Below are 22,538 nucleotides of genomic sequence, written 5' to 3'. Positions count from 1 at the left end.
GAATTTTATTCAACAGATCATTTAGACCATTTTTTTCTGTATTAATGTATGTACAGTCACCACTTCCACCCACAGAAACACAGCTTTACTGTCTTAAAAGATGCAATTTATAAAGTTTAAAGGTACAAGTGTACAGAGATGCTGTTGGTGTACAGAACAGACACAGCTCTCTGCTGGTCATCCTGTTGAGATTTCAATTTAAAGGAGAAATGAATGTCTGGTGTTTAAGGGATCACATCACATCATAAAATCACATCTCAACATACAATCTTTTTTATTTACTTAAAACCCACCATGCTAACTGCCTTACAATATAGATGTAGATGTACAGTACCTTGTACACAGAGAAGGAAGACAACAAATCCATTCGCTGCTGCTGTTAAACTCATCGCTTCTCCTCACGATCACATGCATGAGAAATATACGTGGTCTTTGAAGACAGGGTTGGCGTTAGTGTGTGTCTTCTGTGGTTGTGTTTGTGTTCAACAGATGTCGAGGTGTTAAAACCCAGCCTGACTTCCTTCTTCCTGACCATATTAATATGGCTGAATCTTTGTATAACCCTGAAGATGAAATGAAGAAATAGTTCTTACATTTCTTTACTGACATTACTGTAATGATCATGAAATACAATCTTACACAGTATACAGTGCAAGAGTTGTCTGTAGACAGGAAATTGAACTGACCCTGAAGAGTGACAGAACTACACTACCTACTCTGGCCACAGGAGGGATTTACATTTGTCTGCAGAATCCATCATCAGATACCATTAGTCACAGTTTAACAATAATGCAGATATGCTCCAAAAAATACTGATAAACATTAAAATATTAACCAGCTGCTCCTGTTAATGAACTTTTCTGATTAATAAAATAATTGATTGCTGTGCTCAACTCTGCTTCCTGTCTCAAATCTGTATGTGTGACATATAGTGACATGTTGAGGGCAGTGACTGTAAACAGAACAAGCAGAAAACAACTCTGAAGTGAATTGTGTCTTTATTAATGTTGCACATAATTATGAAAGACAAAAAAAAAATAGATTGTTTAAAGCTGCAATCTTAAGATTTCTGCACACTGTCGCCCTCTGCAGCAGTGAGAGGGAACTGAAATAATAAATTTACAGTTTGTGTGGAAGCTTTTTTATTTTATTTCAGCCAGTGCAATATTAGGAAAGTGTCAAATCTAGTTACCTACGATCCTACTGAGCTTATATTACATTTCAGTGATTTAAAACATGTTCATGTTCAATGTGTCTGCTTTGAACAGAATGAGGGGGAGACAAAGTCCCATATTCCAGCTTGAAAAGTGTGTCCACTCCCCCTCTTCCTCAACAGCCTCGCTCTCCACTGTGATATTTCAATATTGTGCTCTGAAGAAAATGACAAAACCAGTAGTATGATCTTGAGATCAGTCTTTTGTCAACAGGCTCCAACCAGACTGGACTTCACAGCATGTCTTCCTGCTGCTCTGTGTCTTCAGTCTGTGCTGCAGTTAAGTTGACATGTTCTCAAGGGTCTAACTGATGTGGAAAGACAAATTAATGTAAGATTCAGCTCATTCAACTCAAACCTGTACGCCATTTGGTTTGATCTAAAATGTACATGAGGATGTTAAGAGCAATATTCTCTCTTGATCGTTGTTTGATATCATTGTAATATGTGTGGTGGCGAACACACGAAGGCAAATATATGTTAATGACTTGTGGGGCATTCAGACCAATCACGAGAGAATTCATTCACACATCTAGATTACATATAAAGTCAATAAGGATGCGTGTATTTGTGCCAGGCAACTGTGTGAGTTGAAAAAAATTTAACTGAAGTGAAATCTTCACTTGACACTCAGTTTGATGTTCACACTGACGTGATGTTTACAGCGTCTGGGCAATCATGAACAGCATTGGAGGAGAGGATAATAATCACTAATTGTGGCCATCTGCTGACACCCAGAGCTGTACATAAAACACCTACTCTACTAGCTTTCATGGTGGAAAGTGAGTGAGGAAGTTGGATTACATGGTAAGTCATGGAAATACGTCTTAGCACAGCATAGCCCTGATTGATCCAAACTTCATTCAGGGAACATGCATTTTAAAAGTTGTTTGCTTGTCCCCTCATCATCAGGCCTGACAAAGCTTGAATTCAGGGTTAGGTTTAGGGCTTTTTGCAGTCATCTGGACGTATATCCAGACGCTGAAATTCACCGAGCTGTGTGACGTGCAAGTGATGCAAATTCAAAAATTAATAATCCTGTGATCAAACTTGTGCGTGTTGGTCTTAATGTACCATTATAATAACATTATGTTCTAATTCAGTCCATTGCCAAACATTAACAGCAAACTGTGTTCCAGTGATATTAAGCCAACATACAGGACTATAAAAATATCATGAAAGGACTTGTTGTTCGAGCCCAGGATGCCTCTGCCTCATCTCTATCTCTTCATAGATATTTTCTTCAGTGGTGGAGCTCACTGGAGTTTTCTTGTGCCTGGATTAAATCCAACAACACAAAACAAACTATTTAAGAAGATGTTCTTCATGGTGCCAAAAAACAATGAATGCAATTTTTTTTAAAAAGAAGAAAATAGAAGAGCCAAGATTACAAGTGATGGATTTTTATAGTTTACCTCGAGCGCAGAATCATTAGAATCAGAGGAATCAGAATCAGGACCAACAGAGTCAACCTGGCGATATTCATTACGACTGTTGAGTTCCAAACTGGAGATACTGTAAAGAGAGATTTGATTTCTAATTGGTTTTATTTGCATTAATGTTACAACAATAATATTGCCAAAACATCAAGAAGCGATTAAGCAAAACAAATACATTTCAGATAGTCTAGAGTTGCACAGGATTGTTAAAACTTTTTCTGTAGGTTTGTTTCGAGTATAAGAAAGAAATAATCAATAAATAATCAATAAAAGATCAAACAGGAATAATAATAAACAACAATAAATAATAACCAATTATTTCACATTTTGAGATTTCTCCAAGTAGATATATTGTTTCTCTATGTATGTCTTGGATTTAAAGGTGCTCTATGTAGTTTTGGGTAGGACATTCAATAAGAAGAGAAAGATTTTCATGCCTAATCAAACTAAATAAACAAACTATCTTTGTTTTCATGACTGAATAAACTGAATAAAGACACTGACCTTATAGGATAACATGAATTCATACTGTTTTAATGTGGCAGACCCCGCCACCTTTCTAGCTTCAAACAGTATTCTGGGAACCTTATTTACCTCTGATAACAGCTTGTTTATTTACTTCTGGAAAAAATAAATATTTCTGAGTTTCTGTTATCATTAATATTGTAAATATTACAATTCTGGAGTTTTTCTCCAAAACTACATAGTACCCCTTTAAATTCAGGATATTTTTGGTCAGATTGGAGAAGTGTTTCTTCTTCTCTGCTTTGGACGTGAAGTGAGAAAGTGTAATTCTCTAACTCCTCACAATTGCATCAGTTATGGTTTCTGTAAATTAAAACATGAGCTCTATTGCTGTAAGTCAGTGTGTGTGTGCGTGTGTGTGTGTGTGTGTGTGTGTGTGTGTGTGTGTGTGTGTGTGTGAGTGTGTGTAGGGAGCCTTTTTCACAATGCATACTTCAGCAGTCCAGGTCATAAAAATGATCCACAATAACACGAATGAATATGCATTCCCCTTAAAATTAGTGCACTGGTGTAATTAATCTTTAAAATGTAACTCTAAGAATATATTCATAAACTGAAATCCAAGATAAAATAAATTAAGTTATACACTGATATTAGTGCATGCAGCCAAATTACTATTTGCAGGTAAAACATTATTTATTCTCCATTAAAGTGGCCATGATTGTTTTTGTAATATCGGTATTACAGAAATGTTTAAATATTGACGAAATCAAAGTTTATTATTAACTTCAGAATGAAACAACGAAAGTCTCTTTGGTAAACAAACTTTCATTAGGTGAAAGAATGGGTACAGACTGCTCCACTGCAGTATATGGAAGCCCCCTCTTTGACAGGTCGATGTCGCTGAAGTCCCCGCTTGGCAATTTGTTTAAAAAAATTTGAAAAAACACATTTGAAGTAATATTTTGAGAAAAGACCTTAAAAGTAAAATTTTCTGTTCTGTTTTTGTTTTTTCAAAATGACCAGAAACAGAGGTCCACACTTGGTGGGTGAAGAAACTTAGTCCACTGTTAGCAATTTTCACATGTATGTGTGTAAGTGTAATTTACCTGTCACACCCAGATATAAAGTAGATTTATAACGTCCTCTTGCATTATGGACCTCGCAGGAATAATTCCCACTGTGTTCGGCTCTGATTTCAGTGATGGTGAAGATCTGTCCTGATGCTTTTGGTGAGTCTTCATTCTCCTTGTACCAGGTGTAATTAGCTGCTGGGTTAGCATCACTGCTACAGGTCAGAGTCACTGAACTGCCCTCCACTATCTCAGCAGAGGGACTCACTGACACAGAGGGAAGCTTTGGAGCATCTAGTGGACATCATGTAAAGAGACATGTTTCATTACAGCCATTAAAATAATGCAATGACCTTTTACTTTGAAGAGTGCAACTGATTGATTTCATTACATTGTTGTGGCAGTTTCAACAAAAGCATGTGCCTAATAGATGTAATGAAATTTTTGACCTAAAAGAGTTGTTTGTGTTTCTGTACTCACAGTGGACGTCAATGAAGAGAGATGAAGAGTAGATATCTCCATACTGATTCTCAGATCTGCAGTAGTAGATCCCTCTGTCCTCAGAGCTGATGGAGGAGAAGGTATAAGTGTCCTCTGGTCCCTGAAACAGCGTCTGGTTCTCCTTGTACCAGGTGTAATTAGCTGCTGGGTTAGCATCACTGCTACAGGTCAGAGTCACTGAACTGCCCTCCACTATCTCAGCAGAGGGACTCACTGACACAGAGGGAAGCTTTGGAGCATCTGAGGGAGAGAAAGTACAAACATCCATGATGTCAATATCAGCATGCTCTATGGATGAGACAACACAACTACAATGTATAGCAAATACATGTTTGCATGTACATACATAAATGCTAACGCACCACACTGAGATTGTGGTCATGGTAAACATTATCTGCTAAACATCAACGTGTTCACATTGTCATTCGAAACCTGATACCATGCTGATTATAGCATTTTACTGAAACATTTTGATTCACAGATCTGCACAGATTTGACAAGAAGGGCTGGAAGGGAAGACATCCCACCAAACAAGTGTTTATTTAAACTGTTGAATTTCCAATTTAATACTTACACTTGACGTCTATGAATAGAGACGAAGACATGACGTGTCCATACTGATTCTCAGACTTGCAGTAGTAGGTTCCTCTGTCCTCTGAGCTGATGGAGGTGAAATGATAATTGTCAGGTCCTCGGAGCAACTGTTGGTTTTTCTTGTACCAGGTGTAAGTAGCTGCTGGGTTAGCATCACTGCTACAGGTGAGAGCCACTGAACTGCCCTCCACTATCTCACCAGAGGGACTCACTGACACAGAGGAGGTCTTTGGAGCATCTGGAGGACAACACGTAAAGACCTTAATGCCATTAATATCAACATGCTCTATGGATGACACATGACAAATACACCTGATTCACAGGGTTAATTAGAATTACTTGCTGCTAACATAATAAGCCTCATGAAACCTGCTGACAGTGACAATTGAAACCTACCAACTGTGGGAATTAAGCATTTCAGATTTAGTAATCAATGTATAGACTGGGACATGTCCTTTGTGATTCTCTGTGAGGAAGTCATGAGGAAGTCAGCTGAATGTGTGGCTGATAAAGTCAGCCTTGTCATGAGGTCTGCATCTGTTGTGCTGTTGTTACCTGAGAGTATATAAGTCAAGACAACCTGAGAGTCTACAGAGAACACTATGCTTCGGTCTTCTTTCCATGCTGCGTGCATTAAAGAGCTCTGGTTCATCACACCAAGTCTGTAATTCTTCACAGAATGAGCTACTCTCAAAAATAACAAGGAGAACTTTTGTCTTTCATAACCACCAATTTAAACATACTAACAATGTGCCTCTTATGTCAATGTGTTGCACTCACACTGGACATCTATGAGGAGAGATGAAGAGTTGCTCTCTCCATATTGATTCTCAGACTTGCAGTAGTAGATCCCTCTGTCCTCAGAGCTGATGGAGGAGAAATGATAAATGCCTTCTGGTCCTTGCAGCAGTGTTTGTTTCTCCTTGTACCAGGTGTAGTTAGCTGCTGGGTTAGCATCACTGCTACAGGTCAGAGTCACTGAACTGCCCTCCACTATCTCAGCAGAGGGACTCACTGACACAGAGGGAAGCTTTGGAGCATCTAGTGAACGGCATGTTAAGACACATGTTTCATTACAGCCATTAAAAATAATGCAATAACCTTTTACTTTGAAGAGTGCAACTGATTGATTTCATTACATTGTTGTGGTAGTTTCAACAAAAGCATGTGCCTAATAGATGTAATGTCATTTTTGACCTAAAAGAGTTGTTTGTGTTTCTGTACTCACAGTGGACGTCTATGAAGAGACATGAAGAGTTGCTCTCTCCATATTGATTCTCAGAAATGCAGTAGTAGATTCCTCTGTCCTCAGAGCCGATGGAGGAGAATGTATAAGTGTCCTCTGGTCCCTGAAACAGTGTTTGGTTCTCCTTGTACCAGGTGTAATTAGCTGCTGGGTTAGCATCACTGCTACAGGTCAGAGTCACTGAACTGCCCTCCACTATCTCAGCAGAGGGACTCACTGACACAGAGGGAAGCTTTGGAGCATCTGGAGGACATACAGACCTTCATGAAATCAATGCCAGCATAATGTAAATTTATGACATTACAGGGTTAATTGGAACTATTTTCTGCTAACAAAGCTATCCCTATGAAAACTGCTATCAGTGTTCACTTGACCAACAGCAGCTGTGACTACAGCAGTGACTTGTGTCTTCTGAGAAACTGTTACTTTTGGTAAAGGTAGTTCCAATGAAACATTTCAACAGCAAATTTTCATTTGGTGTCACAGGTATGGAGAACTATTTCTGACGATGTCATGAAAACAAGATCCTGTCGACAGTGCTGAGGGCAAAGTGTTCAAAGCAACACAATACAGCAATGTAATGTGTGAACCATCTGCCTCAAATGCAAGAGTTTTGTACTCACACTGGACATCTATAAACACAGACGTAGAGTTGATTCGTCCATATTTGTTCTCAGACTTGCAGTAGTAGATCCCTCTGTCCTCAGAGCTGATGGAGGAGAAATGATAAATGCCTTCTGGTCCTTGCAGCAGTGTCTGGTTCTCCTTGTACCAGGTGTAATTAGCTGCTGGGTTAGCATCACTGCTACAGGTCAGAGTCACTGAACTGCCCTCCACTATCTCAGCAGAGGGACTCACTGACACAGAGGGAAGCTTTGAAGCATCTAGTGGACATCATGTAAAGACACATGTTTCATTACAGCCATTAAAAATAATGCAATGTTTTTTTACTTTGAAGAGTGCAACTGATTGATTTCATTACATTGTTGTGGCAGTTTCAACAAAAGCATGTGCCTAATAGATGTAATGTCATTTTTGACCTAAAAGAGTTGTTTGTGTTTCTGTACTCACAGTGGACGTCTACGAAGAGACATGAAGAGTTGCTCTCTCCATATTGATTCTCAGAAATGCAGTAGTAGATCCCTCTGTCCTCAGAGCTGATGGAGGAGAATGTATAAGTGTCCTCTGGTCCCTGAAACAGTGTTTGGTTCTCCTTGTACCAGGTGTAATTAGCTGCTGGGTTAGCATCACTGCTACAGGTCAGAGTCACTGAACTGCCCTCCGCTATCTCAGCAGAGGGACTCACTGACACAGAGGGAAGCTTTGGAGCATCTGGAGGACATACAGACCTTCATGAAATCAATGCCAGCATAATGTAAATTTATGACATTACAGGGTTAATTGGAACTATTTTCTGCTAACAAAGCTATCCCTATGAAAACTGCTATCAGTGTTCACTTGACCAACAGCAGCTGTGACTACAGCAGTGACTTGTGTCTTCTGAGAAACTGTTACTTTTGGTAAAGGTAGTTCCAATGAAACATTTCAACAGCAAATTTTCATTTGGTGTCACAGGTATGGAGAACTACTTACAACAATGTGATGAAAACAAGATCCTGTCGACAGTGCTGGGGGCAAAGTGTCCAAAGCAACACAATACAGCAATGTAATGTGTGAACCATCTGCCTCAAATGCAAGAGTTTTGTACTCACACTGGACATCTATAAACACAGACGTAGAGTTGATTCGTCCATATTTGTTCTCAGACTTGCAGTAGTAGATCCCTCTGTCCTCAGAGCTGATGGAGGAGAAATGATAAATGCCTTCTGGTCCTTGCAGCAGTGTCTGGTTCTCCTTGTACCAGGTGTAATTAGCTGCTGGGTTAGCATCACTGCTACAGGTCAGATTCACTGAACTGCCCTCCACTATCTCAGCAGAGGGACTCACTGACACAGAGGGAAGCTTTGAAGCATCTAGTGGACATCATGTAAAGACACATGTTCCATTACAGCCATTAAAAATAATGCAATGTTTTTTTACTTTGAAGAGTGCAACTGATTGATTTCATTACATTGTTGTGGCAGTTTCAACAAAAGCATGTGCCTAATAGATGTAATGTCATTTTTGACCTAAAAGAGTTGTTTGTGTTTCTGTACTCACAGTGGACGTCTACGAAGAGACATGAAGAGTTGCTCTCTCCATATTGATTCTCAGAAATGCAGTAGCAGATCCCTCTGTCCTCAGAGCTGATGGAGGAGAAGGTAAAAGTGTCCTCTGGTCCCTGAAACAGCGCCTGGTTCTCCTTGTACCAGGTGTAGTTAGCTGCTGGGTTAGCATCACTGCTACAGGTCAGATTCACTGAACTGCCCTCCACTGTCTCAGCAGAGGGACTCACTGACACAGAGGGAAGCTTTGGAGCATCTGGAGGACATACAGACCTTCATCAAATCAATGCCAGCATGCTCTAAATTTATGACATTACAGGGTTAAATGGAACTATTTTCTGCTAACAAAGCTATCCCTATGAAAACTGCTATCAGTGTTCACTTGACCAACAGCAGCTGTGACTACAGCAGTGACTTGTGTCTTCTGACAAACTGTTACTTTTGGTAAAGGTAGTTCCAATGAAACATTTCAACAGCAAATTTTCATTTGGTGTCACAGGTATGGAGAACTATTTCTCACGATGTCATGAAAACAAGATCCTGTCGACAGTGCTGAGGGCAAAGTGTTCAAAGCAACGCAATACAGCAATGTAATGTGTGAACCATCTGCCTCAAATGCAAGAGTTTTGTACTCACACTGGACATCTATAAACACAGACATAGAGTTGATCTCTCCATACTGATTCTCAGACTTGCAGTAGTAGATCCCTCTGTCCTCAGAGCTGATGGAGGAGAAATGATAACTTCCTTCTTGTCCTTGAAAAACTTCTTGGTTCTCCTTGTACCAGGTGTAGTTAGCTGCTGGGTTAGCATCACTGCTACAGGTCAGAGTCACTGAACTGCCCTCCACTATCTCAGCAGAGGGGCTCACTGACACAGAGGGAAGCTTTGGAGCATCTGGAGGAGAGAAAGTACAAACATCCATGATGTCAATATCAGCATGCTCTATGGATGAGACAACACAACTACAATGTACAGCAAATACATGTTCCACAAGAGATTTAACACAACAAATCTCATTAAAGCAAGGGAATATTAAGTCATCCATCTTTGCTAACTACATTTTAGTCTTTCTTACCCGCAGGTGTGCATAAACTACAGGTTAGGAACTTCTTTCTACAATACAAAAATATAAATATGATGTTGATCTGATATGATGAAATCTGACATTTTGAATTAGTTATCTTATCAGTATCGATCATGAGAAGCAGGAAATTATTGTTTCCTATCAGCTGAATCATATCATGAGTCCCTACTTAATATCTCAACAATGATGAGAAACTTTGTTCAAATAATGATTATCTTAAAATAATGACAACATCTCAAACAAATGACTTGGTTTTACAAATAATGACTCAACATAATGACAAATGTTATGTTGCTTCAGCTCAGCTTTGTCTCACTCACCTGCTTTTGTTGCTTTGACATGTATGAGGAAACAATACACAGTCCTCTGATAGTTTCATAATGTGTTCATGGTCCCTACTGGATAAATCACAATAACTGCCAACAATATAAATGCTAACGCACCACACTGAGATTGTGGTCATGGTAAACATTATCTGCTAAACATCAACGTGTTCACATTGTCATTCTAAACCTGATACCATGCTGATTATAGCATTTTACTGAAACATTTTGATTCACAGATCTGCACAGATTTGACAAGAAGGGCTGGAAGGGAAGACATCCCACCAAACAAGTGTTTATTTAAACTGTTGAATTTCCAATTTAATACTTACACTTGACGTCTATGAATAGAGACGAAGACATGACGTATCCATACTGATTCTCAGACTTGCAGTAGTAGGTTCCTCTGTCCTCTGAGCTGATGGAGGTGAAATGATAATTGCCAGGTCCTCGGAGCAACTGCTGGTTCTCCTTGTACCAGGTGTAAGTAGCTGCTGGGTTAGCATCACTGCTACAGGTGAGAGCCACTGAACTGCCCTCCACTATCTCACCAGAGGGACTCACTGACACAGAGGAGGTCTTTGGAGCATCTGGAGGAGATTTGTACACATAAATTAACTATAAAATGAGAAAGTGTGACACATCAGCTTGAGATGCTGCAGACTGCTCATGTTAAGATGAAGCTCACGGAAGAATTTTGATTAGTAAAACCTTTCCCTACATTAAACCTTTAAGGGGCACAATTTTATTCAAACTCAGAATTTTAATATTTACAATATTAACGAGGTAATAATGCAAACTCAGAATGTTTATTTTTTCCATAAGTGAATAAACAAGCTGTTCTCAGAGGAAAATAAGGTCCCAGAACACTGTTTGAAGCTAGAAAGGTGGCAGGGTCCGCCACATATAAACAAAGTAAAACAGTATGAAGTTGAGTCTTTTCTGATTAAAATGTCTTCCCCAAAACTACAGAGTGCTCCTCTAACATAACAGGCTGCAGTCACACATTTCCTATTTCCTTACATCCTGCACTTACAGCACATAAGAATAGTATATCTTTTGCTTTTTTTGTCAAGCATTTGGCTGTTAAAGTCCACTACACAACGGTACTTACCTACCATGTTAAAAAAACAGTTGAACGGGTTGAGGGTACCTAGCTAGATGGGGTGGAGACAGTGTACAGGTTGGTATTCTCCAAACGTGGCTTATTTTCTGTTGATGATGTCACATTCCCATTCCCAATACACACATATGCTTTTCTTACTGAAAGTCAGATGAGATGATCGATATATTTCTAAGCACCTTAGCGTAAAGACCAGAAGCAGGGAGAAACAGCTAGCCCCGCTCTGTCCAGAGATACACTTGCTCTTTAACCACACGTTTGTGTAGACAACCTGCCCTTTTGACTGTTTCTGTAACATAGTTTATATTATTTAAACTTGTTTAATCTTGTTTTACTTACACTTCACATAAATAGATATGGAATTATGTGATCTCCCCAGTCCATTCTCAGCGGTACAGCGGTACTGTGCAGAGCCAGAGGGCTGGACGGACCTCAACACAAGCTGTGCTCCATTACTGAGGAATGTATGGTAGTAGTTTACATATTTGTGCCAGGTGTATTCAGCTGCTGGATTAGCATCACTGTTACAGGTCAGAGTCACTGAACTGCCCTCCATGATTTCCCTAGAGGGACTCGCCCACACTGAGGGACCCTTCGGAGTATCTGAAAGAGATGTTGTGATACAGCCAACATTATTTAAAATAAATATGTGTACAGTGTAAATGTTCAGTTATGCTCTGGAACGGGCGAGTGGTAATGTAAAAATGCACATTAAGTGGTGTAATTAAAACATGTCTCGGGTAAAGGGTTTCTAAATAATACCAAATAACAAAATTGTACTTTCTTTATTAGTGCTTAAAAAAACTCACACAATGTAGGAGAGCGGTAATCCTCGTATTTCTCCAAAGCACAGCAGATTCTGTCTCCGGGGTAAAAGTACCCTTTGTGACCAGAGGATCCTGAAACGATTTTATGTCCATTCTTAAAAAAGACATAGGAAGCCTCAGAGCAACGGCTGTGACACGTCACTTCCGACAATACATAAGATGTTTCAGTCGTTATTCTGGCCACCGTCATCCTGAGATCTGGATATGAGAACAAAACAGTCGTGTCACTGGTCACCAATTAATTAATCACAAACACAAATTCCTCTCACTGACACACTGAGAAACACTGATGACTAACAGCTACAACACGACAACAGTCCACAGAATGAAATGTTGCCATTGTAGGTTTCTGCAAACTGCAGGTACATTAAAAATGTACATTTTATATCACCTTTTGTTGTTTCAACTGACAAAACCGGCTCATTTTAGTGACCGTCAGGACATTTTGCAGCCATCTTTGTGGCAACAAACCAAATACTTTAAGCCAAAACGTGATCTTTCCCTAATCCTATCCAAGTGTTTTTTAGGGCTTTTAAGCACAGCCTTGTCACAACACAAAATTAAGTATTTGAAATGTAAAGACATGTAAAGTTGCAACATATTTGTGGTTTGAAGAAATGTACATTGAGAACATTTATTCTAGCAATGGGCTGCAAATAATAATAAAAAATAATTTAAAAAGTGAAGGGGGGGCACCAAGACCATGATGACATTTGTCTTCATTTTATATTTTACCATTGTCCTACATTCACTTGTGACAAGTTTGTTTGAATGCACAGTGTCAGTTTGTGTTCATCTGTACCTGTTACAGTCAGATATGTTCCAGGTAAAACGCCCCTCCATTCAAAGCTTCCTGTTTTGAATTTGAAGTGATACCGGCCTGCATCACTTTCTCTCAGGTCACGGATTCGCAGATTGGAGCGTATTCCGTTAGATCGGTCTGCTTCAAGGACCTGAACACGACCTGCATACTGGGAGTCTTCACGAAGGTCTTCAGGTCGTGAGGAATACGACCACCGGTGGCTTCGTTCAGGACTGAACCAAAATCTTGACTGAAAGTCATTCTCGTAAGCATTGTACAAACAATAAATGTTCACTGTTGAGCCTTTGGGAGCACAAGTGCTTCTGTAGGTGTACGTCACTCTGTTGCAAGAGTTACCATACACACCTGAAAGATGAAAACATTCTTGATGGTACAACAGAGAGGGAAAGTGGGGTCATCTATGATAAAAAGACATGCAGTCATTGAACAGTCAGTCAGTCAGTGGTGGAAAAAGTTCTCATTTACATCATTTAACGTACTATTACCAAATCCAGCCTTGAACTGCAGTATCTTTTTGGAGACCGTGTAAATAAATCCACACTGATACATTTAACGCTGAATGTTTTGGGTTGACTGTCGCTTCATTAGGCTCTATCGTCCACCACTGGATTTGTAATGTATTGTAATCATTTGTCTTTTCTTTTCTTTTTCTTTTTGCTTTCTTGTGAAAATGGATACATTGAACTTCTTGAGCCACAAGCTACTTTTAAATCAAATTATCTGAGAGGTTTAGAGAGGAGATGTGTCTTCGATGAAACGACTGTTCGACTGTTCACACGTATAAAAGATTTGGCATATGTAATTAAATATACACATGTAACCATGCAAGTAACTAATGCCTACACCTGGGAGGTAAATACAGTAAATATATTGCCGTCTGAAATAAAGTGGAACAGAAATATAAAGAAGACTCAAATGGGAGTAAACTTACACACTGTAGGAGACGGGTGATGCTCGTGTCTCATTATGGCGCAGGCATAGCTGTCCTCACCATAAAAGTAGGCTGAATAAGAAGAAGCTGTTTCTCCTGGAACGTCCTCTCCATTCTCGTACCATACGAAGCTCATGGATGGAGGCAGATACTGATCGCCGACACATTTAAGCTCTGCCCAGGTGCAACTATACATTTTACACTCTGACGACGACTCCACCTGCACCCGGAGTCCTGAGTACAGGGACACACATGAAACACAGTAAATGAAGAGAATAAATAAATAAATAAATAAATATTCCAGGGAAATGTTACCTATGGGCCGGTAGACCTGTGATGAGGTGATGAATCTCCCACCTGTTGTACATGAACATGTATGAGTCAACATATAATGCACATGTTCTTCGACGGCTTCATTGGAATAGCACTTTTCAAAATAAACACATTAAGATCCCTTCCAGACATTTTAAGACAAAAATACGTCCTCTCTCATTGAACAATTGAGAATCTATGCTTGTAGTTTATCTCTCTACGTCACACAGTCTGTAGGTGAACAGTGAATAAAGAGAAATGCATTTGATCTGTGTGTCAGTTGGAGGAGGGTTAAATATAAGAGAGGAGTGAATGAGAAAAAAACAGATGTGTGATTTTCTCAGTTTGTTTCCTCCCTGTTGAAATGCAGAACACCGAGGCGTTGACATTGACGCCCTGCTGCTATGTGACATTTATGTAACTGGCACGTCTGTGAAAAGTGATACTCCACCCAAACTCTATGTTTAAAGTATGAAACACTTCTGTCCTGTAAACTTGCAAACATGGCTTTAAAAATGTGTAGGTTGCTCTTTTGGGAAGAACGCTGGCTGTCATCAACATGAATATCTACAAACGTATAAACTCTTTTAACAAAAGAGAAATAAATACACAGCTTCTGTCTCATATCTTCCAGTTCCTCTTACAAACGAGACATCGATGTAGCACTCGCAGAGAGACGGTCACAGTAAAAAATGTTTAATGAAATAATAAAATAAAACACTTGTTCTGACTGAGCAACCCTAATTTCACACATATTCATTCATGAACTGTTAGTTTTGTGCTCAGAAGACAAATATGCTTTGCAGTTGTAAATGAAGAAACTTTGTAGATGACTAACCTGGAGTTGATTTTTAAACTAGTGAAATATACGAAATATAAATATACAGTACCCAGTATGAAGACAATGAAGATAAATCCTCCGGCTGCTGCTGTGAAACCCATGGCCGGCCTTCTTCAGTCTCCGTTGTGGCTTCACAGACATTTAAACACATCAGCAGGTAAAGTGACAAACGTGTAAAACACATCAGGACCTTATATTTAGCTGACAGTGGTTACTGACTGTCAAAACTGAGACAAAACTGTGCAACAATCGTAAAGATGTTTAACTTACAGAGCGACTTCGGACGGCAGGCTGCTTGTTCCTCCTCATCACTTCTCAGAAGACTTCTTCCGCATTTCCTTCCTCTAAATAAAGCGTATGATGACAAATGGTAAAAGCGTAAACGTGTGAAAAAAGAGAGAGACATTCGACTGCTCGAAACTTCCACACCATACAAACCTCTAAAAACGTAAAATACATCTGCAAAAGTGCACATGATACCTTTTTTCCATGTAAAAAGTGTTTGTTGTACATTGAAATTCTGTTTTCTTTGCACTTTGTAGCTCTGCATCTTTGTGATTTGTAGTTACTCTGTTTCTCTGCACTGTAATTGTACCACAGATACATTTTGTCCACTCTGTCATCCATTTTTTTTTTCCTGGAGGCAAGAGGGAAATAGATTAGATGTGTGTGATACATGGAAATAATAAAAACAGATACTGTGATGAAAGTGTTGGGTGGGCGTTATTCTATGTATGTATTTATGTATTTATTGTTCAGGTTTATTTAGTCTCCTTTGGTTAAATGTTGCACACAGATGTTGTTTTCCTCTTGACACAGCTTGTGAATTCAAACCGACCAATCGCAGCGAGGGACATGCAAATCAGCGCACATACGTCACGCCCACATTCAACAAACCACCAATGGTCGACGAGGTGGGCGGGGCTTGGAGTATAACAGCGGAGGATTCAAACGGAAGATGGCTGCGGGTAAAGATGTCGACGAAAACACTCATAATAGAAGGTAAATATTATTTTAAACGACTCTGATAAATCTCGATTGTATTTACGGGTCGACAAAGTTAACATAGCTCACGACTGGAGCTTAATTTAACGGAATTATGACATACGTTGGTGAGACTGACTGATTGACAAGGGCTGTCAGTCAGTTAGCTCGAGGAAGTCATTTAGCTAGCTAGCGTTAGCTAAAACTTGGTGGTCAGAGGTTGTTGCTGGCAATTTAAACGTTTATTTCGTAAAATAGTTAAGCTTTAGTCGGAATTATTTGCTTGCAACCTTGAGTTGGTGGCGTTGGACGAGCTAAGTTACACATGACATAGATTACAGTTTGTGTTAGCTAGTTTAATTTAGCTAGCTAACGCTCGGTTTGTGGTGCAGTACTGCGACAGTAACGTCAATCCACTGCTCCTTTTGTGTGTTCATACGTGTTGCTTTTGTTCATTTGTGACCATAATGTCAGTAGCCTTGTAACAAACCCTGCCTTTGTTAGTTACTGTTCAAGCTTTGTGGAAACTTTGGATCAATTTTGTGAGGTCTAGGATGGTAAAGATGTCAGACGATTTTGCACATCAGTTTATTTTCCTATGAGGAGCACTGCATCCGGTTGTTTGCTGTCCTCCTTGTCTCTATTGGGACATAATAGACCTGTGCATTAGTCTGAGAACACATTGGAAAGCTCTTATATTGTCACTTGGATCTAGAAATAATCAGAAAGTTTGGTGGTTGAATTGTTACTCTAGCCAAAGAGGGAATTTCTCATGTTAAATCATGACTGAGTCTTAATTCCTCTGATGTGGTGTCATCTTTTCATGGTCCTTTATTGACTTTTTTATCGCTTTTATTCCTTGTACTTGTACTTGTCCTTTTAACTTGTACATTTTCTGTTCTGCCTTCTTGTTTTAACTCACCTTAGATGAGGCTTCCTTGTGTTTGGCTTGACTGTTGAGTATTTATTCTGTTAAAATTTACTTTGTTAACTCTGTTTTTAAAGATACTATATGAATAAAGTCTATTATTATTATTATTATTATTATTGTTTTTCATTAGGGTCAAGGTTTCTAAAGGTGCAGTGCATGTCAGTCTTAAACGTTTAGCAGAAACTGGATCAGTTGTATCCAAAGCACGATCAGGCAGACACAATGTGAGCACACCGTCAGGGGGTCAATACATCAAGCGTAGCTCCCTGAGAGTAAGAAAAACTATTTCATCACAGATGCAGAATTTGAAAACTGTGTTTACAAGCTCCCCGTGTCTCTCCCTCAGAGGTACAGCCTGCAGTATGGTGACCAGTCATGAGGAATCACCGGGGGGCTCACATGCTGGCCGACCACCCGTCATCTTCAACCCGGACTTTTTTGTGGAGAAACTCCGCCATGAGAACCCCGACATTTTCCTGGAGCTCGTGCTTAGTAACATCACTCGCCTTATTGATCTCCCTGGGACTGAGTTTGCACAGCTCCTTGGCGAGGAGAGCCCCAAGACCCCAACAGGTGGAAATGGAGGCTTCTTTCGCTCTTTGAACTTCCTCAAACGCAAAGGTCAGAGGTCAACAATGTGCCATGCAGAAATAGCTACTACTACTAGTAGCCACTATTTGTATGTGTATACAAAATGGTATTTAAAGCGTTCGAAAGACCAGAATCCATCATGTCTTGTCCATCAGTGATGATTTAGCCACACCAGATCAGGTAAACGGACAAAAGGCAGCAAGCAGATCATCTCGGTGAATATCTGTCTCTTCTTTCAGATCTTTACAGTGGAATTAAACATCTGGTTCTAAACACACACACCAACAGATGCTGCCACCTGTTCACTGTGTATTTTTTGAAGCCTGTTTGTTTATCTCATGTACATGTGTGTTCCTTAATGTGGTCAACGAGATGCCATCAGTCAGTTACTATCAGCTTTTCGCCCTTGTTACCCTGCTCGTTAGTGATGAGACTTTCCTGTTGGAAGGCACATGTATGAGCAATGGAAGAGTTATTTCATTGAGGGGTCTTTCAGTAACTCTCATCTCCTCTGATACGTTCACAGATAAAGGTGTTGTGTTTGGAACCCCGCTGACAGAGAGCTGCATCGCCCAGATCTACCAGCTCATCGAGTACCTCACCAAAAGTGAGTCATCTAAATAAAACCCACAGATTTCACATTATCACATTAGTTTGCTGTCAATTTTACTGCTCTTGTTTTGTTTTTGGAATAGTATTCTCGGCATGTTTTATTAGCAAGAAGAAACAGGTTTGGATTGATCATGTTTGAAAGTTTACCTTGCCGAAGTCCACCTGCTCTTATGCACTCAGATCTGCACGTTGAGGGACTGTTCAGGGTGCCAGGAAACAGTGTTCGGCAGCAGACCCTGAAGGAGCTCCTCAACAGCGGGGCCGACGTCGACCTGGAGTCTGGAGACTTTCACCCCAACGACGTCGCCACGTTACTCAAGACTTTCCTGGGAGAGCTGCCTGAGCCCCTGCTCACACACAGACACTTCCATGCACACCTTAAGATAGCTGGTATGAAAACACTGATACACCTTCTGTTGTATTTTTATTTATGGATGATAAATTTCCTAATACTTGGGTATCCTTTCATGTTGATGTCATTGTTTTCCAGACGTTTATGTATATAAAATGCAACATATTTTAAGAAGCACACTCTGAAACCCTAACCCATGAAATTCATCGGTCAAGGTGCCACATATGCCAGTGATTCCATCTTTAAAAGCACTTCTCAGGACAAGTGCAAGAGGAAGATTTAAATGTTTTTGTTCTTTTTATAATTAACATAAAGAAAAAGGCAATGCTGTTTTTATAGTGATTTTAGTGAATCTGGTGTTGACATTCTTTCCTCCACCCTCGTTTCAGATATGACTCTGTTCGACGAACAGGGCAACAAGACTGCGATACCCAACAAGGAGCGTCAAATCGAGGCCCTGCAGCTCCTCTTCCTGCTGTTACCTCAGGCCAACCGCTCACTGCTCAAACTGCTGCTGGACCTGCTCTACCACACAGCCAAGCAGCAGGACAAGAACAAGATGTCTGCCTTCAACCTGGCCCTCATGTTTGCCCCACACGTCCTCTGGCCCAGACATGTAAGATCTGTGGTCTAGAACTGCATTACAGCGATATGGCTTGCAAATAATCATAGATCAAGATTTTTTTCAATGTGGGAGCCCTGTTCACCATAATTATTCACCAACTTTCGAGAAAATTGCCTTAAAATTGCCACATTACTTGCACATTATTTGAGGATTTGAAAAAATTCAGTTTTATTGGAAAAGTTACTGTGGCTACAAAAATGATCATGCTGTATTTTGTGAATAAGGCAACAAAATGCTTTCTTAAGAAAAAGAAAAACACAAAGTATATCTGTTCTGGCTGTTGATAAAACTTGTAATAGAAATTTAATTTTTTTTGTCTTTCTTCCCTTTACTGATTAAAAAATGTCCGTTTTTCTGACTTCTTCTTCTTTTCTGCCCTTCTCCAGATGACCGCCAGTGACTTGAAAGACAATCTGAAGAAACTGAACAACACCATGGCCTTTCTCATAAAACACTCGCAGAAACTCTTCAGAGTAATTATCGAACAGACGCATGCAGAGAAAAAAATAAAAGTGCTCTCGGAACATACTATGTTACTGGTTTAATGGATAACCTGTGGATGAGTGACACATGTTGTCTGTGTGTTGTTTCAGGCTCCAGTATACCTGCGGGATTATGCCAGAGTGCATTTCACTGGGAATAAGGCTCTGCAGACCAAGGTTAGAGAAAGCTGGTAGTTGTTTCTCTAAACAAATTCATCTTTTGGGGGAAGATGAAAGTTGTAAATGCTCTATAAATGTCAAAGGCTGTGAACTGAAGTGCAAATTAATACCTCAAATGTTTTAGTAGCTATGCTGCAAACAATATGGTAAAGCCAAATGTGGCATTCTTTCCTTCCAAACAGCCCGTTTGCCTGTTCACACATGTAAAATAGCTTCCATTTAAAGTGAACTGACCTGCCCTCTCCTCACTCAGGATGACCTGGAGCTGCTGGCGGCGAGCAGCTCCCCAGCCCAGCGCAGACTCTTGCCCCTGAAGAGGGCGGCTCCTCTGGGCCCCAGCTCTCAGGAGCAGTGCCAGTCACCAGCTCAACAATACACAGAGGAGGCGCTGAAGGAGCTCTTCAGACACGTCCACCACAACATGCCGGACTCGGCCAAGAAGAAGAAACTCGTCCGACAGGTTCACTTCTCACTTCTTTTTTTACTGTCCTAGAGTTCAGTAGACTCAACTGAAAAAACAAATGTAGAAACTAAGCCTCGTCTGCTGTTGAACTTCCCAAATGCCAGTCACTTTGTTTTAGAGTTTAAATATGAAAAACTGGTTCTCTCTTTTTCTCTGTGCAGTTGGTCAAACAGACGACCTCAGGGACGCCTACCAACGAGCACCACCAGGCCCCCCCAGCTCCCACCAAGAAACACCCTCGTTCCCGCTCCTTTGGTGGTCTCATCAAGGTGCGAAACGCTGCTCAGTCTGTTTTTTTACTTAAACTTGTCACCGAAAAATTGCATGGGATATATTCTCTGAGCCAAAGTAACCCTTTCACAACTTTTTTTTTTTGATGCTCTGGTAACAGCGTAAAGCTCGTGGTGAACAGCTGACGGCAGAGAGGCGGGTCAGACACATCTCCCCTGACAGTGTGATCAGGGCAGGAAGAAAACCTGGAAAAGAGAACGTCATCCTGCAGGCAGTGAGTCTTTTTCTTCTTTACCACAGTTAGCTTAACAATATCCATTATCAATTTCTAATACACTTTATATTTAGATATTATATATTTGTACTTTGTATTTTTGGCTTTGTATTATTTTTGTTTTGTTTGAATCATAGTTAACTTTTGTCTCATGTCTGCCACTTTCTGGTGACCCAAAATTGAATTTTTTTTTTGTGTCTATCACACAATAATAATGCTGCGTGTGTGTTTACAGGTGAACAGCCCATTAAATAATCCTGTGTTGGGGAAGGCAGGGCTGGTAGTAAAAAACCCAGACTTTACTTTCAATAAGAACAAAGTACTGAAGGTTTCCAAGGTATGACACAAGGTATTTCTCTGTTCTTCTTCATCTAACACCAGAAAAATCAGTGTCCAGAGACTTTACATTTAGAGGCCTGCGAACTAAACGGGCTTGTTTAGTTTGTACCAACAGATGTGTGAGAACATGCTTTTTACCCTGTAGTATAGTATTGCCTACTGCATGCAGCTCTTCATCTAACAGCTCATCCAACGGCTCCCTGACATATTTCAAACTGATCTGTTGTCAACAAATGCTCATGAAAATGTCTCATGTAAATATCTGTCATTGTATTCATGAACTCACATTGTGTCCCCCACAGCTCATTAGTTCACATAAACATGCAAGTCAACTCAAATAGTATAATTTGGGTTGAGAAACATTTTATTTGAAAGTTGTTGCTGCCAGTGATTAATGTTTAAGTGTTACTTTAAGGGTGCCTTTTTTCCATCCATCCTTCCACCTCCCCTTTCCTCGCTCCATTCATCTCTCAGCAGGACTCTCCCTCTGTGGCCAGGATGTGTTTCTCTCCTGCTCAGGAGATCTCACTGTAAAACCCGACACCTCCTCCTCGTCACGGACAGGACTTGGGCAGTATTAATGTTACTATTCCTCTTGTTTGTCATCATATTTTTTTTATTGTAGTAAGTCTACTTTAACTGTGACTAATATATTGCAGCTTTAGTCATGGCCAGAATAGCCAAACCAAATCCAGGAACTCTTCTTCTCTTCATTTTTTTCACTGCTGGACATTGATCAGGATGTGAGTCAGCGTTACAAACTGGAGTTAAATCCTTAACTGTAGCTTTGCTCTCAAGTGGCCTCAGTGTAAAGTTATATGACCGGGATATCATCATACAAAAATCGATTATGACCTCCGTGTGTGATATCTCATAATACGTTTTTGCTTCCAGAAATGTTTCAAATTTCTCTGTTCATCAATAATTGAACCTAATGTGTCGGATAGAAAATATGTTTTTAGCTTGTTTGGTTAATAAACAATATATGAAAATATTGGTTCAATGATCAGCCTTTTGCTTTTAATTGAACTAAAGGCTATTACATAATAACGTGCCATCTAGGTCAACCACGTCTACATCGTATGATCGGCTGAAAGACCATGTTTTAAACTATTCACTCATGAGCATCAACACTTATCACAGTGCTCTGTTTTGAATTGAAACAGGCTTAGCTCTTCCCAAATGTGAGTAATTTAAACAATAATCAGTTCTTAGCTTTGGTTTGGCTTCGCTGGCTCAGACCTGCTTGTGCCAGTTATTATCACTTGAAACTTGTTTTTTTTAGCTACTGTATCAGAAATTATGACCACTAGCGAACTGAGCGTTGTCTGTTGTAGAGTGCAGAATATTTATACATGTTGTACAGTCTGTGTGTGTGTGTATGTGTGTGTTTTTAAGTTTTAAGACTTATTGGGAACTGTGATGTTTGGATTTGGTACGATGTGTTGTAACTCTTTGGTTCCTGGATGATAATATCTGCTGATGCAGAATCATTGACGTCACTTTATTTT

General features: G+C 39.9%; 1 protein-coding gene across 1 annotated transcript; it reads left to right on the top strand.

The window, feature by feature from the left end:
• The first annotated feature begins 15,921 nt into the window (after positions 1 to 15,921).
• arhgap19 (Rho GTPase activating protein 19) lies at positions 15,922 to 22,214 on the top strand. Its single transcript, XM_073470870.1, has 12 exons — positions 15,922 to 15,965; positions 17,225 to 17,499; positions 17,996 to 18,076; positions 18,262 to 18,471; positions 18,823 to 19,049; positions 19,445 to 19,531; positions 19,652 to 19,717; positions 19,974 to 20,180; positions 20,345 to 20,452; positions 20,575 to 20,688; positions 20,924 to 21,025; positions 21,505 to 22,214. The coding sequence occupies exons 1-12, from the start codon at positions 15,922 to 15,924 to the stop codon at positions 21,559 to 21,561; spliced, it is 1,578 nt and encodes a 525-aa protein (XP_073326971.1). The 3' UTR covers positions 21,562 to 22,214.
• Positions 22,215 to 22,538: the final 324 nt, after the last annotated feature.

The sequence above is a fragment of the Pagrus major genome, chromosome 1 (assembly GCF_040436345.1).
Source record: "Pagrus major chromosome 1, Pma_NU_1.0".
In the NCBI taxonomy this organism is placed as follows: domain Eukaryota; kingdom Metazoa; phylum Chordata; class Actinopteri; order Spariformes; family Sparidae; genus Pagrus; species Pagrus major.
This window is presented reverse-complemented; position numbering and strand designations above follow the sequence as displayed.